The sequence below is a fragment of the Formica exsecta genome, unplaced genomic scaffold (assembly GCF_003651465.1).
Source record: "Formica exsecta isolate Colony F162 unplaced genomic scaffold, ASM365146v1 scaffold47, whole genome shotgun sequence".
Lineage (NCBI taxonomy): Eukaryota > Metazoa > Arthropoda > Insecta > Hymenoptera > Formicidae > Formica > Formica exsecta.
The window spans coordinates 1,242,820-1,266,520 of NW_021851936.1; the positions used below are offsets into that span (position 1 = coordinate 1,242,820).

At 30.8% G+C, this 23,701-nt stretch overlaps 7 protein-coding genes across 8 annotated transcripts; 3 read left to right on the top strand and 4 right to left on the bottom strand.

The window, feature by feature from the left end:
• Positions 1–24: 24 nt before the first annotated feature.
• LOC115241138 lies at positions 25–7,554 on the top strand. The gene is made up of 11 exons (XM_029816697.1): positions 25–167; positions 337–485; positions 605–693; positions 957–964; positions 1,035–1,106; positions 1,227–1,325; positions 1,408–1,563; positions 1,770–2,020; positions 3,680–3,784; positions 5,279–5,350; positions 5,604–7,554. Exons 1-11 carry the CDS (start codon positions 117–119, stop codon positions 7,420–7,422), a joined length of 2,871 nt encoding a protein of 956 aa, XP_029672557.1. The 5' UTR covers positions 25–116; the 3' UTR covers positions 7,423–7,554.
• A 1,937-nt stretch (positions 7,555–9,491) lies between these two features.
• LOC115241104 (alpha/beta-gliadin A-III-like) lies at positions 9,492–12,436 on the top strand. Of its 2 annotated transcripts, none has more exons than XM_029816661.1 (4): positions 9,492–10,303; positions 10,634–10,768; positions 10,980–11,177; positions 11,870–12,436. In XM_029816661.1, the coding sequence occupies exons 1-4, from the start codon at positions 9,542–9,544 to the stop codon at positions 12,368–12,370; spliced, it is 1,596 nt and encodes a 531-aa protein (XP_029672521.1). In that variant the 5' UTR covers positions 9,492–9,541; the 3' UTR covers positions 12,371–12,436. The 2 variants fall into 2 exon arrangements, with proteins under 2 accessions (XP_029672521.1, XP_029672522.1); XM_029816662.1 differs by lacking the exon at positions 11,870–12,436 and adding an exon at positions 11,445–11,623 and having other exon boundaries at positions 9,493–10,303.
• A 790-nt stretch (positions 12,437–13,226) lies between these two features.
• Positions 13,227–13,734, bottom strand: LOC115241229. The gene is made up of 3 exons (XM_029816884.1): positions 13,705–13,734; positions 13,496–13,630; positions 13,227–13,437 (listed from the first exon to the last, which is right to left on the bottom strand). The coding sequence occupies exons 1-3, from the start codon at positions 13,708–13,710 to the stop codon at positions 13,285–13,287; spliced, it is 294 nt and encodes a 97-aa protein (XP_029672744.1). The 5' UTR covers positions 13,711–13,734; the 3' UTR covers positions 13,227–13,284.
• Positions 13,735–14,087: 353 nt separating this feature from the next.
• On the bottom strand, positions 14,088–15,503 carry LOC115241176. Its single transcript, XM_029816803.1, has 3 exons — positions 15,135–15,503; positions 14,754–14,906; positions 14,088–14,528 (listed from the first exon to the last, which is right to left on the bottom strand). Exons 1-3 carry the CDS (start codon positions 15,147–15,149, stop codon positions 14,205–14,207), a joined length of 492 nt encoding a protein of 163 aa, XP_029672663.1. The 5' UTR covers positions 15,150–15,503; the 3' UTR covers positions 14,088–14,204.
• An 87-nt stretch (positions 15,504–15,590) lies between these two features.
• Positions 15,591–18,615, bottom strand: LOC115241150 (intracellular protein transport protein USO1-like). Its single transcript, XM_029816752.1, has 9 exons — positions 18,430–18,615; positions 18,027–18,208; positions 17,725–17,866; positions 17,181–17,389; positions 16,929–17,075; positions 16,572–16,807; positions 16,300–16,482; positions 15,912–16,074; positions 15,591–15,730 (listed from the first exon to the last, which is right to left on the bottom strand). Exons 2-9 carry the CDS (start codon positions 18,180–18,182, stop codon positions 15,710–15,712), a joined length of 1,257 nt encoding a protein of 418 aa, XP_029672612.1. The 5' UTR covers positions 18,183–18,208; positions 18,430–18,615; the 3' UTR covers positions 15,591–15,709.
• Positions 18,616–18,981: 366 nt separating this feature from the next.
• LOC115241190 (Golgi reassembly-stacking protein 2) lies at positions 18,982–22,276 on the top strand. Its single transcript, XM_029816833.1, has 7 exons — positions 18,982–19,245; positions 19,900–19,980; positions 20,099–20,302; positions 20,384–20,601; positions 20,701–20,785; positions 20,913–21,240; positions 21,598–22,276. The coding sequence occupies exons 1-7, from the start codon at positions 19,183–19,185 to the stop codon at positions 22,008–22,010; spliced, it is 1,392 nt and encodes a 463-aa protein (XP_029672693.1). The 5' UTR covers positions 18,982–19,182; the 3' UTR covers positions 22,011–22,276.
• On the bottom strand, positions 22,273–23,283 carry LOC115241191 (NADH dehydrogenase [ubiquinone] 1 beta subcomplex subunit 11, mitochondrial). The gene has a single exon (XM_029816834.1). The coding sequence runs from the start codon at positions 23,083–23,085 to the stop codon at positions 22,648–22,650; it is 438 nt and encodes a 145-aa protein (XP_029672694.1). The 5' UTR covers positions 23,086–23,283; the 3' UTR covers positions 22,273–22,647.
• Positions 23,284–23,701: the final 418 nt, after the last annotated feature.

Genomic DNA, 23,701 nt, shown 5'->3' on the forward strand with positions numbered 1-23,701 from the left:
GCTGAAAATCAAATCGCAAAGTTGATTTTTTGCGCGATCATTCAACGAGGATATTCGCAAATATAAAGTCAGTTAATATTGCTGTGATTAATTGTTAAGTATTTAAATAATTAAGAATGGTTCTCACGAAGGAATATCGCATTTGTATGCCGCTCACCACGGAAGAGGTAGTCTTTTCATACATTATTTAGTTATCTAATAATGTATCCAGATAATAAGATTATTTATTTATCTGAAAATTATTATTATATTTATGCACTTATCTATTAATTCTTTTTTTGCAAGACAATCTTTTTAAAAATTTCTGTTTGTGCTAATCAATTTATTTTATTTTAGTATCGCATTGGTCAGTTATATATGATCGCCAGACATAGCCATGAACAATCTGATAACGATGAGGGAGTAGAAGTGGTAGAAAATACCACCTGTGAAGATCCTGTTCACGGAAAGGGTCAATATACTGAAAAAAGGATCCATCTCTCAAGGTAAACTTTTTTTTATAATATATTGTGAAATACATATATATAGACAGCTTAAAGATTGTAGTGGCTTTTCATCTTTCTTAAGACACTTACTCAATAATATGCTTTTTTTTTTCTTGTAGTAAACTCCCTTACTGGATACAGTCCATCTTACCTCGTATATTTTATGTGACGGAGAAAGCATGGAATTATTATCCTTTCACTATTACAGGTATGCTATTTTATTTATATAGCACACTGTATTATTGATTTTTTTATCAAGTTTTATAGTAGATGCTTTTCCTAATAAATATCATTAATTTTATATACAAAATATATACTTTATCTAAAGATATCGATGAAAAGATATTTAAAGATATTTAAAAATATTGATGAAAATAATGATATTCAAATTTTATAATTTTTTCAATAAAAAGAAATTGAGCTGTATTAATATTGTTCTTTTTCTTGCATATTTGTTCTTGATGACTGCAGAATACACTGTGAGTAATATTCAGTATAAGAATTGTCACAAAATTTCCTAAATTTTATTTTTAAATTTTTCTTTTCCAGTGTTCCTTTTTACCAAAGTTTCACATAGCGATAAACACTCGATATGAAGACAACAATGGTTCCACAGAGAATGTAAGTAACATTGCATCTCTCTCATATTACATCTTTTGTTGTGATGTACTAATTAATATTGTAATTAATATAATGTTATTAGTAATAATAATAATTCTATTACTGTTACTAAATTTGTAGTGCTTAGGATTGTCGCCCATTGAATTAATTCATCGGGAGGTTGATTTTGTGGACATTGCATACGACGAGATCTCTGCAAAACATTACAAAGAAGAAGAAGTAAGCTTACACAATATGAAATCACTCAATTTAATTTTTAACACTTTATTCTAAATGAGATACTTATTTTAACTTGTAACAGGATCCAAAGTTTTACCAATCAAAACGAACAGGACGTGGTCCTCTGGTTGAAGGTTGGAGAGATACGACACAACCTATAATGTGTTCGTACAAATTAGTTCACGCATCGTTCGAGGTCTGGGGCATGCAGACGCGAGTAGAGGATTTCATACATAGAGTAAGCTTATCTAGTTAGTTGTTTGCTTGCCTTACATTTTAGTGGTGTTATTTTTATATAAAAGCGTCGAATCTGAATAGGGTCGTGATTGTCTAAAAGATATTAAATGATATATATTAATGTTTGGCTCAATTTGCATACAGAATGCTACAATATTTAAAAAAGTATGATATTCACTATTATACATTGATTTTCCACAATTTTAGTGTATAAGGGACATCTTGCTGCTGGGCCACAGACAAGCCTTTGCCTGGATCGATGAATGGTATGACATGAACTTGGAGGACGTGCGGCAGTATGAGCAGAAGATGCAGACCGAAACGAACGAGAAGGTCAGATTGAGGAATCAGCTCAACGAGAGGCAGCCCGACACACCAACTTCACCCTCTTCACCCGCGCCAACCACGCCGACGGCAAAATCGCCCACGCAATCGAATCGATCGTGGTTTTCTTGGTCGTAGCCACAAGATTAGCGTGACAAGTTGATCTCGGATGCTGCAGCAGCTCTTCGTCGATTTGGTTAACATTCAAGTGATATTCTCTTTTTCCCACGTCCATGTATATACCGACTGCTCCGGAGAAATCGATGTAAATCGGTAACGACATATTCTTTCAATGAATTCTATATTGACAACTTAATCAACAGTTCAATTGTTCGAAACATGAAGCATTTTTCTTAAGATACATATATATATATATTTTAATTTATCATACTAATTTGCAGTTTCTCCACAAGTAGAATGTATTTTTTTTATAAAAGAAAAGGAGAAATTGCCATTAGAAGATAATTATTAATAATGATTTTAGTTTCAAATAAGAGGAGAAGTCAATAAAAATGTATTAAAGGAATATGTTTCTATAACTGATTACAGCATTTCTTGGGACATTCCATATACATATGCATAATTCTATGTACGTAGGCTTGTCGTAAAATAATTTTCATTTCCGTTTCGATGTACCATGTACGATGAATGCACTTCGAAATGTTGCACACTAATTAGAGATTTCACGATTTAAGTTAGGAATGCCTATAAAGGAGCTGGTCTGAACCATTCCGAAAATGGCGTAAAGTCAAATTTTGAAATACTTGTCTTTTGGATAATTATAGTTTAGATTTTGAGGTTTCACATATTTAGAGAGGTTTGCCACAAATCTTATACATGTAATTACTTTTGTATCACTTGCGTTTCGCTTGTGAATTAGCAAAAAATTAATTTTATCGTGCGAAGTTATATTTTGTAGTTGTATTCTGTAAGTTATATAGCGTAATTAATTAAGTATACCAAATTTTTATTTGCAGTTTGATGTATAGAGGCACTTAAAAATATATGTGTTCGCAAATAATTTATATTCGTTGAAATGTGAACATATCTCCACTATTACAGATATAGTTACATTTGCGTTAATTTTAGATCAATAACTATTTTTATTTTTCATTAGCCAGCACATAATATTCATCAACAAACGTAATATTTTAATTGAAATACAATTGAGTCACTCAGTAATTAACATAAACAAAATTGCAACAATATAGACACAATGATTTACCACCAGAAATAATTTGCATATTTACTCCATTATCATCTAATTAGGATTAACAATTATCGAGTGTAACCTACTGACGACCGGATGTTGTAACGGTGTAATGAGAACACGTGCCATCTCGCCAACATGACCTGTCAGCAAAATTTTACATTGAATCAACAATCACTACTAAACCGTTAATATCTTATCAAAATTCCGCTACCAAGTTAATAAGAAATAGATTAAAATAATTAAATCTTCTACAATCTTTTCATATCAATAAAATTAAAATATAAAAATTACTGTTTTACAAAAAATTCTTTAAAAAAAAAAATATCTTACAAGCATTACAATGATCCGTCAATCGAACGAGAGGATACAACAAGGAAAGTTCTTGCAATCTCGGCAATTCCTCAGATTCTTCTAGCGAAGTCGAAGCTATCTAAAAATACATAATAAATAACATTGGAAGTGTTCTTTTTCTCTTTAGTTCATGAAAAATTATTTTAAAACTAAGACAACCACGTAGTGCGATTCGTAGCGAATAACGTCTGTTTGATATTGGGCAAATAAATTATATTATCACCGATAGGTTAAAAAACACTGGCAAAAGGGTGATGGGCAAGGGAGATCCGCGCAGTTCAGAACACTCAGACGGAGGTCCTGATAAAGTCAAGTGTCTCAAAAGATCTAAGACGTTAATCAGAAGCTCGCCATGACGACCACCGACATCCTGTCTAATAAGTCCTAAAGCATCCTGCGCGATAACTTGTGCTTCCACACCTGGATTGTCAGCTGATCAATCATAAAATATTAATTTAAAGCTTACTTATGTATCACATTCGAAGAATATAGAAATACATAAGAACACAGAATATATATACCAAAAAAGTTATCGAAATATTTAATATTAAAAATTAAAAAGTTGATAAGAATCTATCGAAAATTTAGATGGAGAAAAGAATTAGCTGCAAATTCTTGTTTCTGACGTTAAAATTTTGGTCTTGATGTCTCAAGTTTAACATCGTGATATCGCAATTCACCAGAAGTGGAATTTCGCTGACGATGAATTCATAAATGTTTGTCGAAGAGCATTGCGTTTTCGCGTTGCGAATTTCAATGACAAATAAGACAATTATAAGAAATATATTTTCACCGTTACTCTCTTATATAATTTAAATGCATTCTTAACTTTTATTTTTTATTCGTCATTATTTACTTACCGAGGATCAATTCTTGCACATGCTGCGGCATAATCGGCTTTTTTAAATGACTGAGAAAAATCTGTAAAGCCGCCGCGCATTCCAGAGCTGCATTGTTTGAATCTTCGAAGTGTGGCTTATGACCTTTCTTTAGAGAATTAAGGATATGTTGTCGAAACTCACGACGTCCTGCCCGACGAAATAGTCCTTCCACTCTAGCATCTTTAATCAAGAATTAAAAAAAATTTTGGGTTATATATGTATAATAAATATTTTGCATAACGCATAAAATAAACGCTTACGTTCTTTCAAAAAATGTATAAGTTCTTTTACTGCATCCAAAGACTTTTGCGATATTATGTCGTCACCTGCATCCTGTCTGAAAATCAAAAGAATACGGAATACGGAAGTGGATAATGAGAGACAGTAAACAAATAAGCGATTCTTTTTAAAGTTAACGGATGTATATAAAAAGTGGGTAAATGATTTGATGCAATGTAAAAAACATTTTTATTCTTAGCCCCATGTGCCCTTGCTGCATCCTTCATATACAAGTTTATAAAGAGCTGTAATAATTCCTTTGCTCGAATCTTTTAAATATGTCGAGACGAATTTTTCATCGTTATTTCTTATTTTATTTATAAATTTTTAACCGGTTTTTAACTGCTCTTCTCCAGTAGAAATTTCTTACATTGGCATAATTTGTCGCGGAATTTAGCATAGTTTCACTATGAATGCCACGTTGCTCATTCCGACGGAGTTGTGCAGCGGCTTCCGTAATTAATTCGCTGAACCTAGCTGCTACTTCTTTCCATCTTATCAAATCATTAGGCTGTAAAATAAAAATTAGAATAAAATAATCCAAAAGAAAAAGTTTTAAGAATGTGTTCTGCGAAGTTGTATTTAAACACATAATCTTTATCAAATAAAATAAAAGAAGAGCATATTAATATATAATTAAAAATTAATATTTAAAATAATAAACGAAGAATTCCTAGAAGTGCGTCCTGTCCCTCGTGCAGTCTGGATTGTCCAGAAGCCTTGACTGTTCAACTACCACGGTAAGGATAATTTAAATGTAAGAATTATATATAGGCATCTTTTTAAAAAAATTCAGGGCTTAAATTTTCAATGTGTGTTAGAATCCCAAATTTTAAATATATCAGATTCGAAAGATTTACAAAAAGTACAGAAACTTTAAATTCTGACATTTAATACCAGAATCTAAAAGATCAAAAGCCAAAATTTTATAAAATTTTGAAAGCCTATTTTCTGAATTTAAAGAGGATTTAAAAATTTGTGAAAATGTTCCAGGAATTTAGATGAAGATTCAAATCTGCAGCCAAGAGTCCTACGAGATTTTCCCGTTAATTCGCTCCGAAATTCTCTTCACTCCAATTTGATACGAGAAGGAATTTCCCAGGACACAACATACGATAATAATATTCTACCGAGTCAAAATTCAGCGTTCCTCAGAAACTACAAGAGCTTCTCTCCACAAGAACCAGCGAGCAGAAATTTATTCTTCAAAAATGTTCTTAATAGGTTTCCGAAATTTTTAGACAGGCGAGAAATATTTTCTCAGGATAAATCTGCGAGTAGATATCCTCTTGCTCGCGTTCTTCCATCGAAGCCAATTTTCAGATCGGAAAATGTCTTCAGGAATCCTCGTAATAAATATTTCAGCTCTTCGTTAGATAGAAACTTCGAGAATAATATAAAAGACAAAAAGGATCCTACAAATAAAATGCTCGTCGTTTATCGTGCCGATAAAGACACAGAGCCTTTGAATTCAAGAGACGCTTCTTTTTCAAACATCTTGCCACAAAGATTCAGCCCGAAGATCGAAAACCCTTTCCGATTCCGCCGGGATCCGGTTCCTCACATCTTCGATGAAAAAAGAAATACAATCGAAAAATCTCCGCGCGCAACTCCTGTTAATCAGCAATACAGCCTAACGTATCCCCGAAAAGGATATAATTCCATCCTGCCAGAAATTAAACGTGATCCTTACGTTCATCCTCTTGAAAATATAAATATTTGGAAGCCGACAAAAAATGATGAGTTGTTCGATAATTGGGACAACATAAAAGATTCATCACAATCTTTAAATGTGGAACAGTTAAAGCAAGCTGAAAATAATTTCTTAGAAATGTATCCTGTGAAAGGACAAGAAATTATCACCGAGGATAATAATAAGCAAATCAATAAATCTTATGTATTCCCCCAAAATTTAGATAATTTAGAATTTAGGGAACAGATGGATGATGGAAAAAACTTCGATGATTGGGATTACGCCGCATACAAAAATTCGCAAGAATCCGCAAAAATTAATCAATTGCAGGAAGTTGGAAAGAATTGGCTGCAAGTGTTTCCCGCGATGGAAAGAAACATCAAATACTTTGAAAATGAGAAAGGCAAGGATAAGAAATTCGCGGAGCAGGAAAATATGAATCAGGAATATTTTGAAGATGACATTGCACAGGATGCTATCAAGACTAAACAAAGTAGATATAATCCTTACGCTTTTCCCCAGAATATGAATAATTGGAAGACAATACAGGATAAAGAACTTTTCGATAACTTGGATTTTACGCACAAAGATTCACAAGAGACGGATCAATTGGAGATGTATTCTGAAGAGAATAATGATAAGTTCTTTCAGAATTTGGAAAACGAAGATATAATCCTTGAAAGTAAAACACAAGCTAATGATGATCGAATTAATCGTGCACCCATGATTAATGCCTATAATGCTTACATTCTTCCTCGACACTTAAATATTTTAAATGATGCAAAGTATCCTGTCGATTCCTCGGAGATACAAAAAATACCAGAAGCTAAAAATAATATATTACATGCGAATCCTATGGAAGAAAGAGATGAAAAGTTCTTTGTGGACGATGATATTATTCAAAATGACACGGCTATGCAAGATTTGATTCTATCTGAGGATATTTTTGATATGGATGAATATAGCAGCCATGTTGTAGACAAAAAGAATATAAGAGATAACACTCAGGTTTTGACGAGAATTGATCCTGATCTGTTGGATGATATTGAAGATCTCCCACTAGAACCAACTGAATCGACATCAATGGAATCCCTTGCAGAACTTTCCACACCCAAATAATAATAATAGAAAGTTGTTAGCATTATACATGATATGTTACATTTAACGAGTCATCTTTTATCTGAAGTCTTTTTTTAGAGTCAATTTTTTCTTAATAAAAAAGCATCTCTCTCTCTCAAGAGATCAATAATTTTAAAAAGAGAGTTACAAATAATTTAAAATAACTACTTCAAAAGTGTATAAAGATTAATAAAATTTTATAATAGTATCATAAAATAAAATTTTATTCTTTTTCTTTAGTTTAAGAAAAATTGTTTAATTTAAGGCACACAAAATGGAGATTTGTTTTTTTATGAATATACAAATATATTTTAATATTAGTAATAATATAATTAAGGTGTAATTAGTTTTATATATACATATATACAATATATGTTTGATAATGTGATAAATAATACATTATAGAAATTGTTACTAATTGAGTTAACCGAGGATTTGTTGTGTATGTTCCGTTTGAAAAAGAATTTTACATATGTATATTTTCTGTAATGGAATGGATTGCTTCCAACTTCTCATTATCGCTTAAAAATAAATAAAAAAACCAAAGAGCAGTATTTGTACGGTCTTATTTTGTGTCTTATTATACACTATTTTATCTCGTAAATTATTATCATTTCAAATACAAGTTGTAAAAAATATATGTGTATGTAAACATTAATATACATAAATATAAAAATTAATATTAAAAATAATTGCAATAATTAAATGATTTCTTTTTCTCTCTCTCAGGGAATTATTTTAAATATTTTATTCTGTTATTTTATAAAATAATCAATTTTGTCCAAAACTGTAGCTTTGAACAAATATTGCAACTTGCATCTTAATCATAATCATTACGTATAATTATTACGTTTACTTTTTCGATGTAATTTTCTGCTCTTATTGTTAATAAATATATAATAAAAAAGCAGATATAAAGAAACGTTTTCGAACATTCGTATAAATGAACGAGTTATCTGCTGACCTATATACATTTTTCTACACGCAGAAAGCGAATACGCTTCTCATCGTGCCTATTAGATTCGTCAAGCCTATGGAATTTGACATATAAGCGAAAAGAAATGTATAAAAAGAAATGAGAATGGTGATATGTGTGTAATCCCGTTGCGACATGAATGAAAATGCAATTATAAATCGATGTAGTTTTGCAAGTGTTTAATAATACGCAGCAAATTGTCAAGCTGTTTTTGTAACACGCGTATTTACTCATGAATCATGAACAATTTGCTTTGCAAAGAAAAATTCAGAGCATGTATATATAATTATGCAATTAATAAATTTATAAACAATGTTAATAAACATCTAAACTTAAGTACATAAGATTTTCTTGTTATTACTTTTTTTCAATATTTTTACGTTAAGATTTCATGAATTTGCCTTAAATATTCTTCTATAAATGCTAGGAATCGTGAAGAATATTCATTAATAATATATCAATAATTAATTACTTCTCTGTTAATTTTGAGCGGACTTTAATCGAATAATATATAATAATTAATTTAATTTATTTAGAGAGATAATTTTATTAATAGTTAGGAAGATAATAAGTAATCTAAATTTAAATAATTTTTAAATCCCGATATATTATTCCAAGTTTTTGATTATCCAGATATATACAATTAAATTTAATATTTAACAACAAAATCTTATTTGATTCTGTGATTATTTTTAATTATTGAAAAATGTTAAATATATAATAAAAAAACGATTATATCCCTTTTTATTTTAGAGATCTTTCAAACAATATCCACATGTTGTTATTCACTTGTTGTTATTCTATTCGACTATCGTTTACGGCTTACGTAAAAACATAAGATATGAGAATTCATATAATTCCTGCACAAAATATTACAATTTTGGAAAATAATTCTCCATTAATTGTCTACATAACTTGATCGTCACGCGCGATTTCGCGATCACGCAATAACGAGGAGACATATGTTGATTAATCATGCATTGAAATCTGCCGATGCATCGAATCGCTCGTATAATTTCGCAAGCAACGGATGATTTCGTCGTCAACTCCGATTTCGCGGCTGGCCGCGGATTTCCTTAAAAAACGGACGCGCTTGTCGTACTTCATCAGTTTGATTTCGACTACGATTCCGACCTGCTAACGATGTATTCGAAGAGTTGTTGCGCATTGTTCCTGCTGGCGCTAGTCGCCTGCCAGGCCGCACCCTCGCCCAAGATAATCGAGAAGTCAACCGAGACAGCGACCAAGCTCGTCAAAGAAGACATTAAGCCAGAAGATATTGGCGCGGACAAGGATAGAGCAAAAAAATCGACAACCTTCTGCGTGGAGGTCCGCTCAGGAAAGGAAGAGTTGGTTCCCTGTAAGCAGGGGCTCCCTATAAAACAGACGCAAGAGGTTCTAAATCTCAAGACTCCTGACTACAAACCAATGGCCATCATGCAAACCGCATCCGTTCCCGCATCGGTACAGTATCCAGTACAGTATCCAGTACAGTATCCAGTTTCGAATATCATGGTCCAACAGCCGATGCCGCAACTCTCTCCGATCAGTTTGCTGCAACCGTCTTCTCAAGTAGTTGTTTCGGCTCAGCCTCAACAGCAAGTTCCTGAGCCAATCACTCATCAGCACGTCATCCAAGTTCAAACTCAACCGCAACAAACTTCAGCGCCAGTTTCTCAAGTTCAATCGCAACAACCCGCATTCCCTGCTCCAGCACCAGCTCCTGCTCCAACGCCAATCATTAACATCATACCGGCTCCCGCCTCCGCACCCTGCGAAAAACCTAATGTTATGCAGCCCCAACCCTTACCACCACAATACAGTCATACAGTCCACGTCGTTCAACCAACCCAACAGGCACCACAAGAGATCAAGCCGATAAAGATGGAACAAGAAAAGCCACAGGTAAAAAAAGAATAAGTTCGAATATAAATATATACAGAATACATATAGGGTATATTATAAAAATTAGAAGTACATGATATAAATTTGAAGATAATTTCTTTTGAAAACTATCAATATTTAAAAATTTAATTTTGAATATCTGGATAACTAAAAACTTGAAAAGAAATTAGTTCAAAAATTATTTAAATTAAGATTACTTATTACTTTTCCAACTATTAATTATTTTTCTAACTAAATTAAATTAAATATACTATTCGATTAAAATCCGCTTAAAATTAACAAAGAAGTAATTAATTATTGATATATTAATAAATATCCTTTGTTATTTAGATCCTGCCAATTTCGCATCAGGGACTGAGTGTTTTAACGCCCGTCGCACGTCCTTACAAAACCGAAATGTTACTTGCACCATCTTCTCCTGTGGAACTTGTTTACCATGAGGAAGAGCCGACAAGGCTTGTCGAGGTACCAGACATCGTATAAAAGATTTATCAATTTGGCAAATCGTTAAATTTTTGAATTTGCTTTCTTAAAAGCTCTTGTAGTTTTAATTTCCTGTATTTGCAAACTTTTTTTTTAATGATTCTTTTAATTATATTTCACAATAAGTATATATATCAATACCATATAAAAAAATGTTATTTTTCATTCTAATACATGTTTCATTATCACACAGTACGTACCAACAGTACAGGAAGAATTATACGAGTGCAGTTGTCGATCCGAACAGCAAAAGGCCAAGCCCTATAAGCATCACGTAACGGTACATCCCAGCGGGTCTAAGTCCTTTAGGTCTCCGATGATGGCCTTACAATACAATCCCAGCATCGGAGAAAGTGTAGAATCGCCCATAATCGCACAGGCCAGAGAAATGGTAAGTACCGAACTGATTAAAATCAAACAGTGATTCGACACATAATATCCATTAATCTTGGGATAATAAATGAAAGCTATTTTGACTGTGCGATTCTTAAAAAGTAAAAAAGAAGCTTGAAGAGAGCGACATCAAAAGATTCCTATCAACGCGATTCTATTCCTTCCATGGAAAATCTCTGTAATAGAGAAAATTCTCTCTTCTTTAAAGAAGATCCGACAATTCGATTGAGAAACCTAAGTACATAATGTTTGGTTTCACGCACAGGTTTAACATTTTATATCCTCGGTGACCTCGTTAAGGAAATTGGACCAAGCAACTTAAAGATTGAACTGCAAATTTTAATTCAACGTCTACGGCGTTGTATCGAACGTGCATCTTTGACGGAACGTCGTTATGTATATTGTTTATTTATAAAATAAAAAGAATTGTTCTCATATATAAAACCTTCTCGATTGTTCTCCCTCCGATCCCTGATTTATACATCCACTTCTATCATAATCTAGCGTAATATCTAAATTATATCCCATTGCGTTTGGAATCTTTTGATGCGTATGAAGCGAAACGTTTGTCGAGCGCTTAACTGAGGCTAGAAATGGAATACTGAAAATTAAAAATCGATTCTAGATACATATACATTCAAACTGTAAGAAAATGCGTGTTTTATAAAATATCAAATTATTTTTTTGCAGGAAGGAAGGCATCATCATAAAAAACAAATCCCTTTACATCTCACGGTGCAACAACCGTACCCCGTCGTATATAGTTCCTCCAACAATCCTCCTACACATGAATCTAACTCATATCAGTCTATAACATATATTACAAGTCCTTATACCTATTCATATCCCTATGAAACCTACAGCTCTTACCCTGCGACAAATTACGACTCTTCTTCTCCTCAATCCTATAGTAACGTACCGTTAATCACCGTAAACACAGGGGGACCATTTCAAAGGAATTCCCAAGATCAAAATTCGGAGGAGATTCCGGCGGATAACAAAAATATACAAGAAACTCTTTCAAATGTGAATGGTCTCTCCAGCAATCAAAAGCGAGAGGTTACTAATACTCAATTGAAGAATGACAAGAAAGAAACTGCAGAGGAACTACAGGTGGAAAAAGAAAGTAGCATTAAGCAGATGATTCCAAAAACCGATGCAGATGAAATTTTGAAACAGAAAGAAGAATAGAACGAGCTGTCAAATCTTTAAAGGCATAGATATGCCTAAATAATTTGTTAATTGACTTAACGTAAACATATATTTAATAATTAGACATCTTATTATTTATATATAACGTTATTAAATCGTTTTTGTCTAACAATTTTTTTAATTTTTTATACGTACATATCGTAAATTTGTTAAGAAATGAAAATTTTCTCTTTTAATAAATATAATAAAATATTATCTTTTCTTTCAATTGCAGTTTATTCAAACACTCACCGTTTCGAACTCTGCACTCCCATTTTTGTGATTTTCCTCTATCATATATCTTTCGTCCGGTATAGTTCTCTTTCAACATGAGACATATTTACACACGTGATTTGTTTTCTGATCGTATGCTTAAAAATTTTAGAGTTGTCGGATTCGAGAATGAAAGTTTTTGCAGCATTTTATGTACGTGCTGAATTTTTAATATTATAATATACTAATATAATAAAGAAATCGTGAAAAGTAAATTTTTAAAGAATAAAATTCAATATATATATATATATATATATATATATATATATATATATATATACGCTTTAAAATTTCAAAGTTGTCGGATTCGAGATTGAAATTTTTCGAAACGCTTCAATTTAGTTTTCATGAACAAGTTCATGTTGTTAATTGAAGAATCTATCCTGCAAAATGTTACATGTGGCAATTAAATTAAAAAGTTAGCATATATATATTTTATATTTTTAAAATATATTTTTTTATTATTAGTATTGCACTTTATAAATTCAAACACTCACCGTTTTGAAATTGAGAAGATTTGCAGTAAAAATTAAACAAATTACACGATCCATAATATAAATGAAGCATAATATTCTTATAATAAACTCTAGTGTTACACTCTATAGTGTAAAAATTAAGTTGTTAAGCCTTTATTGATGCCATTATTGAGGTGCATGAAATCTATGAACAAAGTCGTTTATTATTTCTTCTAAATTTGCTCCCAGTTGTTGAAAACACCATTTGCTTGTTGCTGGACATATCAGCGCTATGGTAATAGCGCTTATTGTTAGAGGAGTGAGCAACATCCAAATTAACTATAAAAAATTAATTATGATTAATTATAAATTAGTCGAATCGATTTTAGATACGCACATGAAATATCCAAGACACAAGCAGCCATCCTATCAACATTATCGTAACTGTGATTAAATACGGAATATATTCCGGACAAAGGATGTGTCGCAAACAGGGAATTTTGTCACTCAAGTCCATCAAGATAGCCTCTAACTGCATTATTAAAAATCCTTATAATAGAGTCCAATTATATATTACAATAAATTCAGCTAAGAACATTGACTCACATCCATTTCTTCTTCAATAAATTTATAAAACAGAAACAATTTTTTTTCAATTTAATGCTAGTAAAAAATGATTATAATGTAACATATAAGGTGTACTACATTTTGACAAAAAATAATTCTCCAAATTTATGATTTACAATAGACATAACATTTTGTCAACTGATTTGATGCAATTGCGATCGATCGTACTGATAAGGCAATAAATTGACTACTTCACCATGTTGGTGTTTATATGGATTCGTTTATATATACAGTGTACCTATTAAAATAATTTTGAATATTTTTCATCTTTTTATAAATTCAGAAGAATTTAATTCTATAATCGTGTACATATACAAATTTATTTTGCAATAAAGAATAAATAAATATATATATTTAATATTTATATAAAAAATCGTTTTTGTATAAAATATTTTCTTTATACAAATATTCAATCAAATATTTCTATCAATAATCCATTTTTTTATCAGCAATCAATCGTATTCTTGCATGTTGTTGACTCAGGTTTCATTGGTTTTATTATCCTGTGATTGATCCGGTGGAGGCTCGATAATACCTAGTGGAGCCTCATCTGCTGATGATGTAGTAGAAAATTCGTCTTTTGAAGGCAAAATATCTTCTGGTATTTCTTCAAGAATGGTTTTCTTATATGGCACGAAAGGAGTTTGCGTATCAAGAAACTGAGGCATTTCCGGCGATGTAGAAATTCCTTCTCGTTGAGGAATTCTTTCCAACTGATCAACTAGATACTGATCACATTTAACAAGTGCGCACAGTTTCTGAAATGCCGATGACGTCAGTCTTGCCGTCAGGATTGTTAGAAGCTGTGCAAGACCAGGTGTTCAAAATTAACTGACCACGGGGCTATTTGGCCCTGTATGGTCTTGATTACGTGTATGAATTAATAATAATATTTATTAATACTCGTAAGACAGTACTCTTAGAGAGAAAGACAAGAAGTCCTTGAAAATAGACATAGAAATATGTAGAATAGATATAGAAACAAAAAATAATTAGTAGAAGATTGAAATTGTTCAATATATACTCACAATGATTAAATTCGCCGACTGTCTCAACAAAAATACAGTTGTAGGATATATCAAAATAATTGTTATTTCCATCAAACGCGAAACGGCAGCAACGGAAAACAGAATACCAGATAACATCAATAGGATTACAAGTTGAAAGAGTCCAATCAATGCCTATGATAAAAATATCCCAAATTATAAAATTTAAAAAAAAATAGTTCTTTAAAATTGTATGACTGTAAAATCTCTATGAATTTTTTCATTTCTCTATATTAAAACAATATATAAAACTAGTAAGTGTGTATGTGTGTGCGTATATGTGTGTTGGTATCCACACATATATATGTATATACATATGAGAATCTTGGATATCAATTAAGAATCATCAAAAATAATTCTTACACAAAAGATCCACATGGTTAATGTCTCCTTGTTTTAATGACAAGTCACATTTGCAGTTCAATTGCAGACTGTTCGCAATTCTGCTGATGAAGATTTAAGTTTAACTTGCATTTAATGATTTGTATTCCACATTTCTTGATTTAATTTCTTTTGACAACGATTGAGTTTTCCTTAAAACTCTTGAAGAAGTTTCTTTTACCATTCAATGTCACACAAAGATACTATTCATGCTAGTTTATTTTTACTACATGCTAAATTGACCAAAATGTAAATGCCCAACTTCACATTGCATTGTCATATTTATATAAAAAAAAAATCAAGAGATAAATCGTTCTAAAAAATGATAAGAATGCATAAGAATTTAATCTCTCTCTCTCTTGATATAGTGTAAAAGAAATTAAGAATATTTAATAATAATTATAAACTGTTCCAGCAAAACACATATATAGATATAGATTATTATATAAAATATCATATTATATAAAGTATCCATTTATTTTTGAATTTTTATTGTTAATATAAATATATCTTATTAAATATATCATGTATTTCTTTTTTAAAAGTGTTTCCTATTGTTACGTCCAAGCTTCGAGTTCCTAAAATAAAAAATGTATTATAGTTTATATATTATTAAAAAATATATTATAATAGAGTTAATACATTATTGTTAAAAATATGTACAAATACACAACTATACATATGTATATACATAACATAAAGATTTTATTAACTTATGATTTAATTATCATACATCAAAGTATGATCAATATAACTCACGTTAGTAATTTCATTATCATAAATTTTCTTCCAATTGTGGATAAGAACTGAAATTTTTTCCTCTTTTTTCTTAATGTCTGCTTGTAACTTATCCTTTTCCAAGCATTTCTCATTAAAGCAAGCTTGATTTCTATCAAATTTGGCTATCTGTTCCTTTTTCTCACTAACAATATTATTTAATTTTAATCATTTTTATAATAAAAAATAGATATATATATAACTTTATTATCAAAGTATATATAGTTAAGAGTTGAGTTTTTTTAACAAGAACTTCTTAGGATATTATATTCTTTAATTTTTATATATATGTATATGTAAATTAAAGAATATATCCGAAAAGTTCTCGTTAAAAAAAGTTAACTCTTAAGTCAAACTTAAGCAATATTACCTCAATAGTTGATTACACATGCTGAGCAATGGGGTAATATCTTCTTCATGATGTAACTGTAATTTGCTCATTTCTGTATCCATTTGATCTTTGTGCATTGTTAATTTACTCTGCCTTTCTTTTAATACATTATTCAATGAATCAATTTGCTTTGGAATATTATTTAATTTTGTTTTTTTGTTTCTATATAAAATAAAGTAATATATATATATATATATATATCAATAATTATTTATAACATAAACAATCTAAACATATAAATAAAAACATACATCAGCTTTTTCTCTACATCTATCAAAGTAGAAAATATATCATTCATTTTCGGAACAAAATTTAATTTTTCTCCTATTTGTTTTATGGACTGTTTCTTTTCCTGAATGGCTTCCTGTATTATGTCACGTTCTTCTAATTTTAATTTTTTTTGTTCCTTGAATTCATCTAAACGAGATTGATATTCTTCTGGTGAATATACTACTTCTGACTGTAATTCAGCTATCTCCTTGGACAGCTAAAAATTATATTGTACATGCATTACAAATTTATCAGATTTATTGTTTAGCAATAAAAATGTCACATTATTATAAAAGATTCACAAAGAAAGATATTAAGATTCAAATAAAGATATTTACTTTTCCCATTGCTGTTTTAACAGAGCCACATTGCTCCTTGGCAATCTGATTTTCTTTTTCTACTTCATTTTTCATTGCTTCAAGTTGCAATACCTTTTTATTCATTTTTTCTGTTTGTGATAGTATATGTTGTATATCATCCTCCAGCTAATGTGAAAAAATATATAATTATATTATTACATGCTGTAGTAAAATATTAAATAGAAGCAGAAATATCCAATAAAAATTTCAATAAAAATTACTTTTTATTACCTTTTTTATCATAGATGACTGATTTGCTTTATGTTTAGATTTATTATTAATCAATTCCACAACTTGAGCATTCCTTTCTTTTAGTTCTTCTAAAAGCCTTAATGTAGCTTCAATTTGATCATTCTTATCATTAAATTCTGGTTTTTTGTGCATTGTATACAGTACAAAATTGGAAAAAAGTTTTGCATGTTTTTTTAGTCGTTTTTGCCCTATAAAATTTGTAATAGAATATTAATTATATATATATATATATATATATAATGATATTACCTTTATATTTTCAGACTTTATTAAATAGAGATGTCGTCGTGGTAACGTTAAGTTATTGCCCACTGGCCTACAATTTGGAACTGCTGCTGCTGGTGGTCCTAGACATCAAACGATTACATCCTTCTCTGAAACTAACTAAGAGATATTACCCACATGTGCGTAACAGGTATGGTTTCTTCGTAGTTTATGAAAAAACACACACACACACACACACACACATATATATATATATATAATGATATTACCTTAAAAATTTGTAAATTGAAATTTGTACCAGGATTAGTGATGTCAGTAAAACAAAAATCTTGTAGAAATATCTTATCAAATATTTGCGTCAGAACTGTGTATAAGTTTATCAGATTGATTATATCAGAATCCTCGTAGTACATCATAACAATATGTTGTTCCGGAATTGGCTGTAAAATTTTGTTCGAATAATATGTGAGATATATATATATAGACAAATCTATGTGTGTGTGTGTATATATATATATATGGGTCTATTATTATTTTTCAATAAATAGTTTGTATAACCCACACATAACATATACATGCAAATGATTTATAAAGTCTCACTTGATTAATTATGTTTACATCAATAGAAAATCGTGATAAGAATGTCGTTAACAAATTCACAATATAGTCTTCTGTTGGATTTTTGAGATCTTCAATAGTCGATGGTAATGCAGCATCCAATAAAATATGATGGATCTTATTGATAGACATATCCATGATGATTGATTACACATTAATTATTCCTAATAAGAAAAATAATATAATAAAATAAATATACAATAATAAGAAATCTTTATATAAAATATAATAATGTGTATAATAAATATTATCAATAATATAAATAATAATATTAATATATAACATTTTCCTCATTACTTTAAATAGGATTGCACAAACATGTACACACATAATTTATTGAAGATAAAAGTAAAAATCTACTAATGATCTTTAATGAAAAACTTACTTAAATATTTTAAAAGAAGTTTTAGCTTTTCACGTTATTACAATCTGTATTCTCTTAGAAATATGCAATTTCTTTTGCACTTTTCACACACAAACAATATTATGGTGATTGCAATGATTCGTTTCGTAACGGTAACGCTTTGTAAAATATTTGAATCTGAATCTAGTAGTTTTCTGTCATCGATCATGTAATTTTCCCCTAAGAGTGGAAAGATCTTCGCCTGGGCTGTGTTCCTATTTTCCACCCGGGTGCACCCGATATTATAGTATACGTGACATATACTATAATATCGGGTGCACCCGGGTGGGGAATCGGAACACAGCACAAATGTGCTGCATGTCTCTTGAAAACATAGGGTGTGTTCCGTTTCACGCACTGAGCGCATAGATCGTCTGGAAATCTATAATATATGTTACGTGAACTATAGATTTCCAGGCGATCTATGCGTGAAACGGAACGCACCCATAGATTTTATAATTTATGTTTGAAAACCAAAATAATTTCTACTAAAAAGAAAAATTAATATTAGGATTATTTGAAAGATAAAGTTGGACAACACCCAATATCACCAGTTTATGCCGCATGGCGGTCGTGACGTCATTGTAGCTGCGTTCTAGTATTCTTGCCACGTATTTTTGCTGTTTGAGTATATTTGAGTATATTTGAGTATCTCCAAGTGTCTCGCGCGATTAACAATTGATTTAATGTTTTTTACCTGCTTGTCTCAAGTGACTTAAAAAGCTCTCGGCAGAAATGGGATCGTCTCATAGCGTGGAGATACCAGGAGGCGGTACAGAAGGTTATCATGTATTAAGGGTAAGGTTGTTTGTCAAGAACATCTAATTACTCCAAATATACCACTCACTTTTGCAATTTGTTTACATATAAATATTGTGGAGAAAAAACAATAATAGAACTTAATATAAAGTATTAACTTATTTAACTTACATATCTATATGTATTCAGACTATGTTTGCATGATCCATTTTGACATATTGACTGCTAGAAATGTCATCCATATACATTTGTCATTTTTTACTCTTTAATATCATACATTGTAAAAAATTGAGTAAATTGTCTATATTACGAGTTCTTTGAACAATTCAAGATTAATTTCTCTTGTGATAAAAATATTAAGAAAAGTCAATGTTTTTCACGAGTTCTACCAATTTTTTTATTGCATATTTTCTTTCTCATTGAATTTAAAATTATAATCTGAATAAAATCTATTTAAAATTAAATGACACAAATCAAATAAAATTCTGTTCTTGCTATGAAAAAATTTAGAAATAAGAAATATAAATATGGAACATCTCATATATTATATTTTAATTATAGATAATTTACTATAATTTACTGATTATCAATGTGAAGACATATATTAGAAATTAGGAAAATAAAATTTTATCCATAATACATGCTAAAAATACAATTATATATATAAGATGATTCGTATTTCTTTTTTGGTAGGTTCAGGAAGGCTCTCCTGGACAGCAAGCAGGACTTGAAGCATTTTTTGATTTTATTGTGGCTATTGGAAATACTCGATTAGTACGTTTACTAATAATTGCTATTTTTAACGATGCATTCCTCTTATACAGTTGCAGTAATTATTGCAGTAGAATATATTATATCTATATTTTAAAATGCTGTAATTTGCTCCTCATAGGATCAAGATAACGATACCTTGAAGGAACTTCTAAAGGCTGGTGTAAATAAGGAATTAACAATTACAGTATATAGTAGTAAAACACAATCTGTAAGACGAACAAAAATTGTACCGAGTATGACATGGGGTGGACAGGGTTTATTAGGCGTTAGTATACGGTTTTGTTCGTTCGAAGGCGCCAACGAAAATGTTTGGCATGTACTTGTAAGTGCTTCAAATTCCACATTAATTTCATATAATGACATATTTCACAATGGAAAAAATGGTTGATACCTATATCCGTAGGAAGTACATCCATCATCTCCTGCAGAATTGGCTGGTTTACAACCATTTACTGATTACATCATTGGCGCAGACTCCATTCTCCATGAAAGTGAAGACTTATTCACTTTAATAGAGGCACACGAATCACGACCTCTTAAATTATATGTATATAATACTAAGGATGATTCCTGCAGAGAAGTGACTATTACACCTAATAATACCTGGGGTGGAGAGGGAAGGTACAGGAAGAACTTTTTGCAGTGTTTGAGATACAATCATTATTAAAAATCATAATGCGCAGTGTGTACAGATATTATTATTGTATTTTTATTTAATAGCTTAGGATGTGGAATTGGATATGGTTATCTGCACAGAATACCTGTTAGAAGTGTGCCAGAACATAAACCTGCTAATTCATATATGGTAAGAAGTTACACTATAAGCCTTTACAAATCATCTACTAAAACTGCTTTCTTTGAACACTTTGCTATATATATTATTGTTATTATATATTTCTGTATATTTTATGCTATGAGTGTATCTATTTCAGAATGTCAAGATTACTACACAAACTCAATCAGCAATGTCAACGACTACTACAACTACTGTGGCAGAAATCAATCCACCACAAATTATCAATACACCACCCGGCTTATCCATTCCATCAAATTATACCGCCCCATTAGATAATTCTGAACAAACTGCGAAAAATTTGAAAAACGAACAAGAAGTTAAATCTATCGAAAATATATCTGGCTTTAATATACAAACACAGACAACAAGTCATCTTAATTTCACTGGTGCTGCTAGTAGCTACACACCAGTCAGTTCAGTTCCTCATACGTTTTCGAATCAATCTCCTGTTAGTTTCACACCTGGTAAGCATGACAAAATTTTATTTGTATTCTCTTAATATGTAAATATTTTATTTTCCGAATTGCACAACTAAAATCAAACTAAGTTTTAAGAAATTGAGAGAACGGTTTTTTATTCATAGTTTCTCTCTCTTTTCATGGAAATTAAAATATATTAATTTACTGTAACATATTGCTAAGTTTCTGCTAAAAAATTGATCAAATTTTATTCCAAGATTCTTATAAAAGTCAACCTTATATACATGAAATTTTCAGTAGAAAAAAAAAAAAGGAAATGGTAGGGATTTTTAAACTTGTATCTTTGTAACACACACATTTAGCTATTTAAACTGTTATTGATATATCTACTTCATTATCTAGGCACTTATCAAGTAACCCCAAGCATTCCTGGTATGCCAACCATCCCGGTATTACCAACAGTATTACCTATGAGTATCACCAACTCTTATGAAGCAGCAGTAGCATCATCTGGATCAATCAATGTCCCAAGACAGCAGAGAGAGCAGAATTTTGTTCAAAGTGCGAGCATAGTTAATGTCCCAGAACTGCAAAGAGAACAAAATCCTGTCAATAATGCTACCGTGACTACTGGATTTAACGTGCCTCAGTCTCATGTTGTGACGACACCTATCTCACTGCCAGGAATTAGCGCCTCTCTCCCGCAAAACACTTCCCTCTATCCATCTGTTCTTCAACAACAAAACCAATTTTCACCTGGTATCAGCACTACCACTGTTGCTCCAACATTAACATCGTCAACGTCCATGCAGTAAAGTGTGCATTCTTAAAAATTAGATAAAGATGTGATTTTCACTTTAATAAACATACTTTTAAGCATGCTGGTGAAATGAAATCGGATTAATTTGCTCGTTCTCTAAATTCAGTTAAAACTTGATAAAATTATAAGTTTAATTTCTTTTATAAATATCAAGAATATACAATGCATAATAAATTTTTTAATGTGTATTAAAGAAAATAATATAATTAATATAGTATTGTAATATTGTACATAAATAAAACAATTATAAGATCCTAATTATATATTGCAGCACAAAATTCTTCTGATATTTATTCTACAAGTATTACATGTGTATACTGTTCAACTTTCCACATATCATATTTTTAATTATATAGATATATAATTATCAACAATAGATATAGAAAATATGACAGTATAGATATAGACTTATTCAAACATTTTATTTTAATTGAGGACTGCAACAGATAGAGATTGTACAATTATAGGTTCGTTTTTTAATTTTTAAAGAAATTTTGATTCGTAAAAGCAATATTTATTATAAATACATAATCCTCAATTAACATTATAACAAGTACTAAATTGATACACAGATAGGCAGAGCAACGACACTTGAATTTCAAACAAAATTCTTAGCATCGTCAACACACTTTTTAAATAATAATCTCGGTATCACCTAATTCTTCATCGCTTGGCAGTGTTATTTTAGACGGATCGATTACATTAGGATCGATGAGAGGAAGACCATGTTCCTCTCTATAACGAAGTTGCAGATATGCTTCTCGTTGCGCCCAGTCCTTGCCTCTGACATCGGGTAGATAAGCCATGACAGTGAATCCAAGCACAAAGACTATAGTTATAACGACGAACATAGTCGCATGCATGGTATGACGATCTTCTGCCTCGTCTGTCTCGCTGAAGCCATAACTCACCCACTTTTTCTTGACAAGCGTTTTCTCCGCGTTATCTCCATTATCGTAATATCTCGGTGTTGTCGCTATCCTGCGATATATCGTCGTCTCCTTGGGTGTCATCAGAGCTAACCCTCTGCGCAAACTTTGCACGCAATTCATGCGAAATAACGCTGCCATCGTCACTTGTTTTCACCTGCTGTGTGACAATTGTCACGAAAGATACGTGAAAATTCCAATGCTGATTATATTATGATAACCATGTATTTCGAGAGAGTGAGAGACCAGAAATTAGATAATATTTCTTCAAATATACTCGCGTACGTAATTCCTACGTACGAGTATGCATATAGCTGTATTTTTCAGTTTAGATTAGGTCAAGCTAGATACTCACCGGCAAACTATACATTTGGTGAATTGGATCCGATTGGCTAATGGCGGACACTAACATATTTTGATTGGCTATCAATCAAAGACTGTCTCGAAAATTCCTCAGAATAGAAATTCTGTAATATAATTTATACACTTATCTGAAAAGCACATTTATATAATATAGCCTTAATGAATTTAAAACAATAGATGTATAAATTTAATTACACGGAGAGAATAGAATTAGCACAATAAAATATTTTCTTTCATTATATATATTATATATTCAAAATTACGTGTATATATAATCTCATTATACATCTTCCCGTTCAAATACTGACGAAATATCATATGGTCTTACCGGATTTAGTGGCTGGAAAAAACTTACTGTGCGCTACTGTAGATAAGTAAATCTTTGCATTATCTG

Coding starts and splice junctions, on each gene's coding strand:
- LOC115241191 (XM_029816834.1), bottom strand. CDS start 23,085: ATGGCAGCGTTATTTCGCATGAATTGCGTGCAAAGTTTGCGCAGAGGG.
- LOC115241229 (XM_029816884.1), bottom strand. Junction 13,438..13,495: donor TTGTGTCTTGGATATTTCAT/GTGCGTATCTAA, acceptor AATTTTTTATAG/TTAATTTGGATGTTGCTCAC.
- LOC115241190 (XM_029816833.1), top strand. CDS start 19,183: ATGGGATCGTCTCATAGCGTGGAGATACCAGGAGGCGGTACAGAAGGT. Junction 20,602..20,700: donor ACCTGGGGTGGAGAGGGAAG/GTACAGGAAGAA, acceptor TTTATTTAATAG/CTTAGGATGTGGAATTGGAT. Junction 20,786..20,912: donor AACCTGCTAATTCATATATG/GTAAGAAGTTAC, acceptor TATCTATTTCAG/AATGTCAAGATTACTACACA.
- LOC115241104 (XM_029816661.1), top strand. CDS start 9,542: ATGTATTCGAAGAGTTGTTGCGCATTGTTCCTGCTGGCGCTAGTCGCC. Junction 10,304..10,633: donor TGGAACAAGAAAAGCCACAG/GTAAAAAAAGAA, acceptor TTTGTTATTTAG/ATCCTGCCAATTTCGCATCA. Junction 11,178..11,869: donor TCGCACAGGCCAGAGAAATG/GTAAGTACCGAA, acceptor ATTTTTTTGCAG/GAAGGAAGGCATCATCATAA.
- LOC115241138 (XM_029816697.1), top strand. CDS start 117: ATGGTTCTCACGAAGGAATATCGCATTTGTATGCCGCTCACCACGGAA. Junction 168..336: donor TGCCGCTCACCACGGAAGAG/GTAGTCTTTTCA, acceptor ATTTTATTTTAG/TATCGCATTGGTCAGTTATA. Junction 1,326..1,407: donor AACATTACAAAGAAGAAGAA/GTAAGCTTACAC, acceptor AACTTGTAACAG/GATCCAAAGTTTTACCAATC.
- LOC115241150 (XM_029816752.1), bottom strand. CDS start 18,182: ATGGATATGTCTATCAATAAGATCCATCATATTTTATTGGATGCTGCA. Junction 17,076..17,180: donor AGTCATCTATGATAAAAAAG/GTAATAAAAAGT, acceptor TTTTCACATTAG/CTGGAGGATGATATACAACA. Junction 16,808..16,928: donor TTAAAACAGCAATGGGAAAA/GTAAATATCTTT, acceptor TATAATTTTTAG/CTGTCCAAGGAGATAGCTGA.
- LOC115241176 (XM_029816803.1), bottom strand. Junction 14,529..14,753: donor AGTCGGCGAATTTAATCATT/GTGAGTATATAT, acceptor GGTCTTGCACAG/CTTCTAACAATCCTGACGGC.